This window comes from Haliotis rufescens, unplaced genomic scaffold (genome assembly GCF_023055435.1).
Source record: "Haliotis rufescens isolate VD_foot unplaced genomic scaffold, xgHalRufe1.0.p SCAF_13, whole genome shotgun sequence".
Lineage (NCBI taxonomy): Eukaryota > Metazoa > Mollusca > Gastropoda > Lepetellida > Haliotidae > Haliotis > Haliotis rufescens.
Window position 1 is genome coordinate 28,001,745 of NW_025963813.1, and position 15,100 is coordinate 28,016,844.

At 45.6% G+C, this 15,100-nt stretch overlaps 1 protein-coding gene across 1 annotated transcript; it reads left to right on the top strand.

Moving 5' to 3' along the window:
- The first annotated feature begins 2,701 nt into the window (after nucleotides 1-2,701).
- Nucleotides 2,702-13,390, top strand: LOC124118299 (28S ribosomal protein S22, mitochondrial-like). Its single transcript, XM_046480411.2, has 8 exons — nucleotides 2,702-2,840; nucleotides 4,553-4,734; nucleotides 5,416-5,580; nucleotides 5,701-5,844; nucleotides 8,049-8,132; nucleotides 10,042-10,187; nucleotides 11,391-11,499; nucleotides 12,330-13,390. Exons 1-8 carry the CDS (start codon nucleotides 2,714-2,716, stop codon nucleotides 12,489-12,491), a joined length of 1,119 nt encoding a protein of 372 aa, XP_046336367.2. The 5' UTR covers nucleotides 2,702-2,713; the 3' UTR covers nucleotides 12,492-13,390.
- Nucleotides 13,391-15,100: the final 1,710 nt, after the last annotated feature.

Consider the following 15,100-nt stretch of genomic DNA (forward strand, 5'->3'; position numbering starts at 1 on the left):
GAAGCAATACTCTTATGTGATGAACGTTTACTGCGTGAACACAGTGACTTCGAGCGATCATCCCAGCAATGGTGTCGCGGGGATTTACCTAAGCCTGTGCAGTTGCGAGTCCTGGGAACACGGTAATGAATTTTGGGGGTCCCGGGAATATATTCGGGTACCAGCTTAGTGACCATTGTACCAAATATGTTTTATTCTCAACAGGTTGGTAACGCACACATGCACGCATGCATACACATACACGCACACACACGCGTATCGAATGTATTGTTTTTAAATCCCAGGGCAAGCCTGCACATCAGCACGCACGAACGCGCCCAAATACGCACATACGTATCGTTGTTTTGTTTATAAGCCTTTTTCTTAGGCGATTCCATATATCCTTAGCAACGTCTTAGTGAAAGTTTGATGAAGTAATGAAAATAAAGAAACGGACAATAAGTATACATCGTAAAGAACGAGTGAGAATGTTTTTACCCCTATTTTAGCCACATTCCAGCAATGTCTCGGCGGGTAAACCCGAAATGAGCTTCACGTATTGTACCCATGCATGTTGGGAATAGAAACCCAGACTATCGGCGTGACGAGCGAACGCTTTATCCACTAGGCTGCCCCACCGACTACATCGTAAAGAAATACTTAAGTACTGGGTTCGGTTTAAAGTCTTTAAAAAACGTTTCAGTAATAGAACGCTGGATAGAAGGAACATATACACTGTTGCAAGTTGTACACATTTCATTAAGCCTATTTTGTTTGTATGTTTCTCCGCATTGAGCAATACTCAAGCTATATGACGTCGGTCTGTAAGTGATCGAGTATGGACCAGACAATCCAGTGATTGACATCATGAGCATCGATCTACGCAGCTGGGACACGATTACATACATCAACTAAGGCAGCTAACCTCAGCTTCCGATCCCATAAGTCGCCTCTTACGACAAGTATGGGTTGCTGGGGACCAATTATAACTGGGATCTTCACGTCGTTAACCTCTGTTGTGCAACCCACGAGCCAGGTATAATACTGCCAGATCAAGAAGTATATGCTAAGAGTCAAAAGAAGCACGAAAAAAGTTTCTAAATTCATGTTGTTTTCATAACTTCCCAATATTTTGATAAAATTTGATTGGCAACATCAACATATCATAAAGTACCGTTAAACCAATGCTGTGGGAGTCAGTAGTTAAGTTAGAGATTGGAGTTGCCCCATAATTTTCTTAGCAACAAGCAAGCACATTTAAATTGAAAAGGAGACCCATTTACCTGGGACATTCAGAACCTGCGGAGAATCTCAGAGTGTGTTTGAAGCGCTAATGTACTGAAAATAATTACCCTCCCGCTTGTCATTTGTTGAAGACCCCTTGTACTTTTTTCTATGACCCTCCCGAAAAGACGACAAGCAAAATCACTTTTATTACAAACTTTTTTATCAATTCACGACCCTCCCCAAATATGTGTATTATTTTTTATGACCCTTCCTTAGAGGCTGTCATATTTTTTGGGTGAACCTCCCCTGATTCCTTCTGCGAGGGACAAGGTGACGATGTTATCATGCTTAAATTGAAGATCTGGATGTCTGGCTGAGGCAGTGAACTTCCTCCGACCTCACAAACTGATGAATGAAGCGTTGCGTTCTCACGCCATTTGCCCTACAAACATTTTTTTTATATATAAATGACAAGAGCACTCATTCCAATCTCCCCTGGCGTTTGGTTCCAGAACGCAGCTGTCAATCTACCGTTCACTATACCGTGGCAACACTCTCATTAGAACGGCCATTAGAACGAACCACACAAAATTGACTTTCATCTGGGACCAAGATGGTCTGCCATTGTTGATGTTGGCCCATTAAACACGTGTCAAGCCATGAGGTAAGTTCAGTACTGGATAAACTGCATCAATGAATAGCATAATGTAATGACATTTAAAAAAATCAAAATCCTCCTATGACAGGACCTGAAATAAAACTAGTTATATATATTTTGGTGGCCATAATGGATTTTTGGTAAAAAAATGTTTTTCGCAAAGAAATCTCAGGCTTGAACAATTTTTTCCATTTTTTCGTTACATTGACGTACAAAGAACACATTGAAACATATGTTATACTTTAATCAAATAAACGTCACGGGATCTAATTATTGTATCATCATACCTAGCTATACTACATTGTACATAATCATGTCCTACCCAGTTCTTGATCCATAGACCCGTGAAGATCCGGGGTCGAATAGGTCTTCAGCAACCCATGCATGCCGTAAGAGGCGACGAACGGGATGTGGTCAGGCTCGCTGACTTGGTTGATACATGTCATCGTATCCCAATTGGGTAGATTGATGCTCATGATGTCAATCACATGATTGTCTGGTCCAGACTCGATTACTAACAGACCGCCGTCATGTACCTGGAATATTGCTGAGTGCTGCATTAAACAACAAACAAACAAATAAATCTTGATCCATAAGTCAACCTTGTCTGTTTTACTTATTACAACCCAAAGGGGCCTCAATATATCCAACTGCATCACAGCTTATTTCCCTCCAATATCATACTGAATTACGTCATTGATTTTATAGCCACGTTTATAAATATACTCCTGCAAATATATTCTGTCTTCACATTTGACAAATAATAGCGATCGATAGTTGTCTTTGCAGGCCAAATCAATTTTCGTTTCGTGTTTATTTATGACTTTTGAATGCAGCGAGGTTTTCAAGATGGCTGCGCCCTTGGATAAAGTCATGTGCGCTGTTAGCAGTCAAGTACTTCGGTGTTTAAGACGATGTCAGCCCGTTGGTGCACAGTTAAGATCAACAGTTTTCAACAGCACACCTACATTGCAAGGTTGCGTTAATGTGTTATAGTGGGGCTATCTTCATTAACTCAATATTTTCTGTTGGTAAAGGCCCTGGGCGTCTGCTGTTTCAATGAAATCAAATGACTGAAAGTAACACTGATGGACCTTTGTCGTTCAGGGTACTACAGCTATGTACCATACGAACCTCCCTGTATCCCTTACCAAACTAGCCTAACACAGATGTTCCATAGTGGTTTGAACATTGCGACCGAGTACACAACTACACATGATGATTTACACCATACTGTATATGCGATAGACAAGCTCTCTCAATGTCACTCGTTCAGACATCTGATTAGTCAATTCACGAAACCCACGCTTGTTAATCTTTGAATCCTGCATAGTTTCACGTGAAAGTGCTGCTTAGGCAGTGATCGGTTGCCAACTAGCCCGGAGGCCCATCCCTCTGTTTTTGGTCTCTGGACTAAGCCTTAAAACACCGATCTCTGAACACACTCAATACCCCTAAGCTTTATCTATCACACAACATCGGGGGCACGGGTGGCCCAGTCGTCTAAGGCGGACAATTCATTGTGCAGAGTTGCGTCCCTTGGTTACGCACGAAACCTGTGATTGTGGGTCGGATCCTGGTTTCGCCCTGATTATGTTTCTAGGTTTGTCAGCAACATACCCGTGATGGGGGGTTTCACTGAAGTGGTAAACCTCTGAGACCTGCATCACTTCGGGCTTTCCTCCCACATTAAGCTGACACGCCGCTATATAACTGGAATACTGTTAAAAGCGGCGTTAAACCCATCTCACTATCACACACCATCACTATTCCCTGTGTTATGTGTACTTTGTCATGCTTTCATGGGCTTGACGTCATCAAACTGTGGGTACTTCCAAGATTATGTGCACATGTTCCTATTATGTTTTACAGCAATACATAATTAATTTATGGAAAATCATGACACACTCAATAGAGCTCTGAGAGCTCTTATTTATTTAGACGAGTTTATGCATCCATCATGTCTATTGCAACTTTGATAAGTTCGTAGGACCAGTGTGCAATCTGGTTTTGTCTGATGCAAGTTGGTTTTCATGTCAGTGCAAGTTAAATGACACCCGTGAAGATCCGGGGGAGAATAATTCTTCAGCAACCCATGCTTGCCAATAAAGGCGACTATGTTTGTCGTAAGAGGCGACTAACAGGATGGGGTGGTCAGGCTCACTGATGCATGTCATCGTATCCCAGTTGCATAGATCGATGATCATGATGTCAATCACTAGATTGTCTGGTCCAGACTTTATTTTTTTACAGACTGCCATCATATAGCTGGAATATTGCTGAGTGTGGCGTAAAACAACAAACAAACAAACAAAGCAAGTTAAAAGTTCCTTAAGTCTATCTCTGCTTTGTATTGTTAAAGCCCCTTGCAGATCCTAAGTTGTTTCACACCCTTTAGCAAATACTTCCCAAATCAGGTGCGGCTGGAATTAGCTGTGCAGAGTTGCATACCTTGGGCACACTTGACACCTATGATAGTGGGTTGGAATCCCAGTTCGCCCTGATTATGTTTCTAGGATTGTCAGCACCATACCTGTGCCTGTGGATTTCCTCCCAATCACTCCCAAATCAGTCCAATGTTATCATGGTAATCCAAGGTAAAATCAATTTTAGTCGGTTTCAATACTACTGAAACGAATTCAACGTTAAAGCAGATAGCTTTTATCTCTTTCTGTGTGTTTCTTTTAGCTGCCTTCTATTCTTCAAGTGAGCAAGAGGAGAAAGATCCATTTAAAGTCTTTTTGAATCATGACATCCAGAGACTGCTCAGAAGAATCACTGGTTTTGATATTATGAAGATCACTCAACCTCGACCCACACCTCTCTCCAAACCGAAGTATAAGCTTTTGACAGATGAAGAATTGGAGCAGGTCAGTATGGTGATGATTTGGTTTGTTGTTTAAATCGCACTCCGCAAAATTCAAGCTATACGACAGCAACCTATAAAAAATCCAGTGATTGTGAACAACAGTCCATGTTGTCGGGACATGTTAACACACTATAACCAATCTAATGAGATCACTAATCTCTGCCACTGCAACAGGTTAGCCATACGTTTTAGACAAATGATTCTGGATGATAAATGGAAACGCACCGTCAGAGTTTTAAAATGTTATCGGCTCATGTTGGTATATTTGATAACAAGAGACACAAGAGACCGCCTCCGTGGTCCAGTGGTAGAGCGTCCGAGGTTTGATCCCCGGCCACGTCATACCAAAAGACGTTAAAACTTAATAAAAAAGATGGTACTTTTTGTTACCCGCCTGGTGCTTAGCATTTAAGGGGTTAAAACAAGGACTGGTCAGCTCGGATTCAGTATACTGTGTCTGAGTGGGGTATTCATGTTAAACTGTGGCATGGTATCTCAGTGTGCTGGAACTTTAAATCGGCATCAGTAGAATTAGTACAAGCAGCCACACACACACACACGTACATGCACGCCGCTATAAATAAGTGCAATAATCTTGGACGAGACGTTAAACTCCATTTCACCTCCCCTCATGAGTGTGAGATTGTCTTTATTACATTGTTTGATGTTGTGTGGTTTGCAGATAGGAGAGAAGGCACTGAGACGAGCCAAGCAGCGGCTACAGATGCCCCCCTACATGAGGGTGAGACTGCCCATCACGGAAGTGTTGACCCACGATCCAGATCTGGAGGGGCTGGAGACGTCCAAACTGGTGTTCACAGACATCACCTTTGGTGTGTCAGACAGGGTGAGTGAGTTACAGCCTGAAGTGTTGTTGCCATTGAACTCTGTGTTACACATGTCAGCAGGCAAAACCACGCGGTTTTCAAATATTCCACTAATAATGTGTATGTTCATGCTGTTTTAGAGCCGTTTGATTGTTGTCCGCGATCCAAGCGGAACTTTGAGAAAGGCATCATGGGAAGAACGAGACAAGATCAACCAGATCTACAACCCCCGGGAAGGCAGGATGCTGGTGATGCCACAGATGTTTCTGGAGAAAAACCTGGAGGTGAGAAAACTGGAGTTGATTCTTGCACCATCACCTGCTGGTGCTCCTGTGTTCCCGGCCTGCCAGGCTTTATCTATGTACCTCTGTTTCCTGTGTTCTTGGCCTGCCAGGCTGCCTCTATGTACCTGTGTTAGGAGGCCTGCCAGGCTGCATCTATGTACCTGTTACCTGTGTTCTTGGCCTGCCAGGCTGCCTCTATGTACCTGTTACCTGTGTTCCTGACCTGCCAGGCTGCCTCTATGTACCTGTTACCTGTGTTCCTGGCCTGCCAGGCTGTATCTATGTACCTGTAACCTGTGTTCCTGGCCTGCCAGGCTGCATCTATGTACCTGTTACCTGTGTTCCTGACCTGCCAGGCTGCCTCTATGTACCTGTTACCTATGTTCCTGGCCTGCCAGGCTGCATCTATGTACCTGTTACCTGTGTTCCTGGCCTGCCAGGCTGCATCTATGTACCTGTTACCTGTGTTCCTGGCCTGCCAGGCTGCCTCTATGTACCTGTTACCTGTGTTCCTGGCCTGCCTGGCTACCTCTATGTACCTGTTACCTGTGTTCCTGGCCTGCCAGGCTGCCTCTATGTACCTGTTACCTGTGTTCCTGGCCTGCCAGGCTGCATCTATGTACCTGTTACCTGTGTTCCTGGCCTGCCAGGCTGCCTCTATGTACCTTTAACCTGTGTTCCTGGCCTGCCAGGCTGCATCTATGTACCTGTTACCTGTGTTCCTGGCCTGCCAGGCTGCATCTATGTACCTGTTACCTGTGTTCCTGGCCTGCCAGGCTGTATCTTTGTACCTGTAACCTGTGTTCCTGGCCTGCCAGGCTGCATCTATGTACCTGTTACCTGTGTTCCTGGCCTGCCAGGCTGCATCTATGTACCTGTGTTCCTGGCCTGCCTGGCTGCATCTATGTACCTGTCACCTGTGTTCCTGGCCTGCCAGGCTGCATCTATGTACCTGTTACCTGTGTTCCTGGCCTGCCAGGCTGCCTCTATGTACCTGTTACCTGTGTTCCTGGCCTGCCAGGCTGCATCTATGTACCTGTGTTCCTGGCCTGCCAGGCTGCATCTATGTACCTGTTACCTGTGTTCCTGGCCTGCCAGGCTGCCTCTATGTACCTGTTACCTGTGTTCCTGGCCTGCCAGGCTGCATCTATGTACCTGTTACCTGTGTTCCTGGCCTGCCAGGCTGCATCTATGTACCTGTCACCTGTGTTCCTGGCCTGCCAGGCTACCTCTATGTACCTGTAACCTGTGTTCCTGGCCTGCCAGGCTGTATCTATGTACCTGTGTTCCTGGCCTGCCAGGCTGCATCTATGTACCTGTTACCTGTGTTCCTGGCCTGCCAGGCTGCCTCTATGTACCTGTTACCTGTGTTCCTGGCCTGCCAGGCTGCATCTATGTACCTGTCACCTGTGTTCCTGGCCTGCCAGGCTGCATCTATGTACCTGTTACCTGTGTTCCTGGCCTGCCAGGCTGCATCTATGTACCTGTCACCTGTGTTCCTGGCCTGCCAGGCTGCATCTATGTACCTGTTACCTGTGTTCCTGGCCTGCCAGGCTGCATCTATGTACCTGTGTTCCTGGCCTGCCAGGCTGCATCTATGTACCTGTTACCTGTGTTCCTGGCCTGCCAGGCTGCATCTATGTACCTGTGTTCCCTGGCCTGCCAGGCTGCATCTATGTACCTGTTACCTGTGTTCCTGGCCTGCCAGGCTGCATCTATGTACCTGTGTTCCTGGCCTGCCAGGCTGCATCTATGTACCTGTGTTCCTGGCCTGCCAGGCTGCATCTATGTACCTGTTACCTGTGTTCCTGGCCTGCCAGGCTGCATCTATGTACCTGTTACCTGTGTTCCTGGCCTGCCAGGCTGCATCTTTGTACCTGCTACCTGTGTTCCTGGCCTGCCAGGCTGCCTCTATGTACCTGTGTTCCCTTGCCTGCCAGGCTGCATCTATGTACCTGCTACCTGTGTTCCTGGCCTGCCAGGCTGCCTCTATGTACCTGTTACCTGTGTTCCCGGCCTGCCGTCAAGGAAACGAGAGGAATATCCAAGGGAGATAACTCTGAGTTGGCGACTTTGGTCTGGGGTCATTCATACAACCTGTTTTACCCTGTGTTATTGATACCAATATTAAGCAAACAGCAGGCTGTGTATATAATATACAGAATACTCAGATTCCTGTAAATAGTCTGTTAATTTTGTTGCAGAATTTATTGAACAGGAAGAAATACGCCTACATACTGGACAAGGCATGTGTTCAGTTTGAGCCTGATCACCCGGACTACATTAGGGTAGGTACAGAGTTATTCCCCTAGTACAGTCACACAAGGTGACACAGTTTATTAATTGATTAAATTCACTTGCCCAAATTTTGTAAGTCAAATCTATGGCCTGTCTTGCCAACGACACTATCAAAAATGCATCCCTTACACTGACAATGGAAACAAAAAAAAAGACTTGACTTGTCTGTTGACTACCGATGTCATCTCTCTCTCTCACTCACCCATACACACACACACTCACTTTCCTACACTGTCCACCCACCCACACTATCCAGTCCCCCACACTCTCCACCCACCCACACACTCTCCACCCACCCACACTTTCCACCTACACACACTCTCCACCCACCCACACTTTCCACCTACACACACTCTCCACCCACCCACCCACATACTCTCCACCCACCCACACTTTCCACCTACACACACTCTCCACCCACCCACCCACCCACTCTCCACCCACCCACACTCTCCACCTACACACACCCTCCACCCACACACTCTCCACCCACCCACACTCTCCACCTACACACACCCTCCACCCACACACTCTCCACCCACCCACACTCTCCACCTACACACACCCTCCACCCACACACTCTCCACCCACCCACACTTTCCACCTACACACACTCTCCACCCACCCACCCACACACTCTCCACCCACCCACACTCTCCACCTACACACACTCTCCACCCACCCACCCACACACTCTCCACCCACCCACACTTTCCACCTACACACTTTCCACCTACACACACTCTCCACCCACCCACACTCTCCACCTACACACACCCTCCACCCACACACTCTCCACCCACCCACACTTTCCACCTACACACACCCTCCACCCACACACTCTCCACCCACCCACACTCTCCACCTACACACACCCTCCACCCACACACTCTCCACCCACCCACACTTTCCACCTACACACTTTCCACCTACACACACTCTCCACCCACCCACACTCTCCACCTACACACACCCTCCACCCACACACTCTCCACCCACCCACAATCTCCACCTACACACACCCTCCACCCACACACTCTCCACCCACACACACTCTCCACCTACACACACCCTCCACCCACACACTCTCCACCCACCCACACTCTCCACCTACACACACTCTCCACCCACCCACCCACATACTCTCCACCCACCCACACTTTCCACCTACACACACTCTCCACCCACCCACCCACACACTCTCCACCCACCCACACTTTCCACCTACACACACTCTCCACCCACCCACCCACATACTCTCCACCCACCCACACTTTCCACCTACACACACTCTCCACCCACCCACCCACACACTCTCCACCCACCCACACTCTCCACCTACACACACTCTCCACCCACCCACCCACACACTCTCCACCCACCCACACTTTCCACCTACACACTTTCCACCTACACACACTCTCCACCCACCCACCCACACACTCTCCACCCACCCACACTCTCCACCTACACACACTCTCCACCCACCCACCCACACACTCTCCACCCACCCACACTTTCCACCTACACACTTTCCACCTACACACACTCTCCACCCACCCACCCACACACTCTCCACCCACCCACACTTTCCACCTACACACACTCTCCACCCACCCACCCACCCACACACTCTCCACACACCCACACTTTCCACCTACACACTTTCCACCTACACACACTCTCCACCCACCCACCCACACACTCTCCACCCACCCACACACTCTCCACCCACCCACACTTTCCACCTACACACTTTCCACCTACACAAACTCTCCACCCACCCACACACTCTCCACCCACCCACACACTCTCCACCCACCCACACACTATCCACCCACCCACACTCTCCACCAACCCACACTCTCCACCTACCCATTTACTCACTCTCTGTTGCAGATCACTCACAGGTGTTACCAGTCTGTCCACGATCAACGAGATTATGATGATCTTCGATCAACAAGGCATTTCGGACCCATGGCATTCCATTTAGTCTGGAACAAACAGATAGACTACCTACTGATTGACATGCTGCTGAGGAGCCTGTAAGTATTCTTGTGTGATGTCCCTCACCAGACACAGGAATGGGAGGGAGATACCATATTTTTTATTTTTTATTTGCACACTTTTTTATACTTGGTGCGCACTATACTCAAGGAAATACAGTAGATGAGGGTGTGGTGTAAGTATTCTTGTGTGATGTCCCTCACCAGACACAGTAGGGGGTAGGGAGATAGAGGAGGGTGTGGGTAGAGGTGTGAAAATAAGCTGATGTCGGAATGTAATTGTTACTAAATTTGAGTGTCTGAATCTGTTTTAATGTGTTTGTAGTGACATTTTTGGGCTCTGCCAACTTAGTATTTGAGTGCTAATCCGTTTTATAATACAGTTGAGGGGGCCTGGAATCTCATGTTTTGGCTTCTGGCATTTTAATCAAGGACAATTCGCTGTGCATTTTTCTTGGACATACCAGAAACCTCTGATTGTGGGTTTGAATTCTGGTTCGCCCCGATTATTTTTCTAGGTTTGTGAGCACCATACCAGTGCTCGTGGGTTTCACCAAGGTGGTAACGTCTGAGTCCTGCATCACTTCAGGGTTTCCTTCCACAGTTAGCTGACACGCCGTGATTGACCTGGAATACTGCTCAAAGCACTATTGTAATCAAGGAACCCCTGACCATATATTTGGGTTATGGGGCCCCTAGAATGTAATGTTCACAGAGGACAGAAACTAGTATAACATGTATTTGACCAGGTAATGCTATATTTGCAAAAGTTCTTTATGAAAGTGGAAAAGGTGTAGCTCAAACAATGTGGGAAGCCCATTTCTGGAGTTACCCGCCGTGATATTGCTGGAACATTGCATTAAACCATACTCACTCACTCACTCCACCCACCCACCCGCACTCTCCACCCACCCACACTCTCCACCAACCGACACTATCCAGTCAATTCGTGTAGCAGAACTTCATTTAGGACTGCAGATTGAATGAGACATGATTGTTGCTCTGATCTGTTCCTGGTGTTGTTCAATGCCACCTTGGAGAATTTAACTTGCCTTTGCATGTGTTTGTGATGGGTGCCACACCTGGTATCACTATTTGATAGTGATTCATAAACACATGCTCATGATAGAGTTCAATTATCTCTGCTTTTATCAGAAATTGTTTGTGGCTATGGAAAAGGTTTTGTCACTTATATTTTGTTATTGTTGTTAATATTATCATTATTATTGTAATATATTTCAGAGCTCATGATGCAGCTTACTTGGTCAACATTTACCACCAAGTACATCAACACTCCGTGTCTGCGGAATACTGCAGAGAGAGTCGTTTAGAAGGCATTGATGTGATTAAGGTATGTATTTATGTAATATTGTCTATGTCCATACATTCTCATGCTTTCACACGGTCGAGACCTGGATTCAGATTGTTCCCCAGTAACCTATGCATGTAAGAGGAGGTGGCATAGGGGTCGGGTCGTCTAAGATGCCGCAATTTGCTGTGCAGAGTTGCATCCCTTGGGCATGCCAGAAACTTATGATTGTGGGTTTGAATCGCGGTTCGGCCCGATTATGTTTGTCAGCACCATATCCGTACTTGTGGGTTTCACCGAAGTGGTAAACGTCTGAGACCTGCATCTCTTTGGGCTTGCCTCTCACATTAAGCTGACACGCCGTGATATAACTGGAATACTGTTAAATGCAGCGTTAAACCCAACTCACTCATTGTCAGAGGAGTTGACTCAACAGACGTGGTGGTCAGGCTTGTCAGTGTTGACTGTATGTCATTGTAACATGACTGAGTGGAACAGTGCTCATTATATCAATCGCTGGTTTATCAGACTGATATTGGTGGAATAATACTGACTGTAGTGTTAAGGGAGCGATGGTCCTGGGATTTTGTTACGAGATTAGATATTTTTTCAGCTACTGCTACAAAACCAGATTTTCTTTTTATTTAAAACAATGAGTCTGAATTTTGTCTTTCAAGAAAAACAGCTCGCAACAATGTAATTTTTGTGGCAGGCAATTGAAGAGGGAATATGAAAATATCATGTACAGATTTCTCTCTTGTATCATGTTATGAGATTATCAGCCGAGAGTGTTTTGGTATCATTAATATAATATTTTAGGGGTTAAAAACGTATTATTCTAAGTACCCCTCACTCACTGGTTGTTTTTCCAGGCATACTGTGAGCATGATTGTAAGCACAAGGCGGAGCTGGAACTGGCTGTCCAGAGTGTGGACCCAGAAAAGGCCAAGGCAGCCAAGGCGGAGGCCATCAGGAGGTTCACCACCCTGTACCCAACAAGTAAACCTGACACTGCCTCACCCCACCCTCAGTGAAACAGCACCACAACACTTGATGTGGATAACTGTGTAACAGAGCTACAGTATTCAGCTACTATGTGGAGTGTACCTTTCATCTGTGCCAAGTTGACTCCTCTACAGTCTAGTAGCTGTGTCTAGACTGCCGAATTGGTGCCTGTGGCCACTTGCTCCTAATTGGTTCTGATAAGGTTCCTGTGTAAATCTAAGACAAGAAGATTTACATGTATACAAATGGATAACCAACTTCATAAAGACAGCCAAAGATTTGAGTGGAGATCATTCCAATGATTTGGATGTTTCCATGGTTACAAAAGACAATCTTGCCCATAGTGATTGTACATGCCTGTGTGTGTTTCATGAAAAGGAACATGTTGGATCATCTGTTCTTTGCAATCTCATTAATGTTTTGGCTCCGTTCCATGTATGTTAAATGGGGCCCTATTTTACTCAAATTCGATACCTCAGCTGTCCAAAGATTCTGGATAAGTGCTGTATGTAAATGTATGATATAATATAATAAGAATAGAACCGAATATTTGCTGTAATTTTGAACATTGCTGTCAGACTGAAAACAACATTCATTCACTCACTGGGACAGAGTGGATCCTCTTGCGACCAAGCGATCTTGGCTCCACGACTGTCGTAACTCACATTCTGTTACATTGGCTTATGGAACATGTACCTCAAAGATCGCTTTGTGGGTGAGGGTCTGGTCGGAAAATATCTGTGCAGTGTGGATCGTACTTTGATACCTTAATGTAAGAAGATGACAAAGTGAGACATTTATCCATCTTCCCTAGGCAAGGACTGCAAAAGTCCATTTTCCACCCTTGCCGAACTAGACTGGAATTTCAGGGCTCAATCGTAGCGCGACCAGTGGCTATTACGAGTTACGTCCCTTCTATGTCCCGACTATTGACCAATCAGATTCCACCTCCCTCTCATATCACTTGCAAATGCTTCAAACAAAATGTTGTTGCCCAGTCAAGATGATATGATTGATAATCAAGATCTATATTGTAATAAAACATGTCTTACTTCGTGAAGTGCATCAAATCACGTGAGCACGGTGATTAAAAACATGGAAAGATTTGGAAAATGTCTGTTGATTTGGAAAATGTCTGTTGATGCTGAGTTGATGGTACACATCCTTTGCAAATCCTGCAATCGACCGAAATCTTCATGGCAGATTACGAACCGGTTGTCGATTTCGTTATGAGATTTTGATTGGACCATGCATAGACTCGTTTGTCCAGCCAAAATATAACTCCATTATTCCAGCATAATTCGGCAAGGGTGGAAACCTGGATTTTTATAGTAAGCAAACTCCCTTGCCTTGGGAAGATGGCGTTTATCATGAACTATCTGTAGCTGATTGAGAATGTATGTGTGTGCTGGAATTAGATTTAGGATACATGTATCGCAAAGAATGCAGGGAACAAATAAAATAAGATGCTACTGTTTTTGAAACTGTTTTCTCGTTTCTTAATGATTACAATATTTTTGTTCTAGCTTCATGCACAAAAGTTATTTGGCATATTTTTTACAGCTAATGAAACTGTAAAAAATATGCCAAATAACTTTTGTGCCATCAAATCCTGTATTGATGTAGGCTGTAGAAGTTTACCACTTTAGTGAAACCCAAAAGTTTTAGTGAAACCCACAAGCATGGGTGTGGTTATGCCAAACAAAGATACATCAAGCAAGGCAAAGTTGGGATTCAAACCTGCAACCATCAGATTCTGGCATGGCTAAAGGATGCAACTCTGGACGAATTGTGGCAGCTTTTAGCTACCCCCATAAACAATGCAACAAGATTAATTATACACTCTGTGAAGAGAGTAATCCTAAGTTGACAAGGGAAGCTGGCTGACAGGAGATCTAAGACCCTGTCTCCCTTACAGCTCAGAATGAAAGGTATGAGGCTTTGAGGTTAGGTTTCTATGTATTTTAAAGCTTAGACCAGTAAAATATGGTCCTATCTTATATTTATCTCATTTGATTAAAAGGGGGCACGGGTGGCCCAGTCGTCTAAGGCGCCGCGATTCGCTGTGCAGAGTTGCGTCCCTTTGACATGCCAGAAACCTATGATTGTGGGTTCGAATCCCGGTTCGCCCCGATTATGTTTCTAGGTTTGTCAGCACCATACCCGTGCTCGTGGGTTTCACCAAAGTGGTAAACGTCTAAGACCTACATCACTTCGAGCTTTCCTCCCACATAAAGCTGACACGCCGCTATATAACTTGAATACTGTTAAAAGCGGCGTTAAACCCAACTCACTCACTCACTCATTTGATTAAATAATGATGACTCACCAAGGATTCAATTTGCAGTTAATTCTGACATAGAGAGGTGGTTTGAGTATGGAACTTGAATCTTTATGTTCAAAGGGACGTAATAATATTTTTACAAGTGTTAACTTACTTTTCTTAACTCAGCAAAGCCTCTCGATTGAAACTCCACGCACAGCAGTCTAAGGGAGCTAACCACGTAAACAAATAAAGAGTTATGTCCCTTCCAAAGTCTGCTTACAAGCTCCTCACAGCGATAGTCTGTTCGCGGAGCTCTCTATACCGAGAGTGTAACGAAGGTGTCACGCGCTGGGAAGGAGCTTGGTCTGCTTA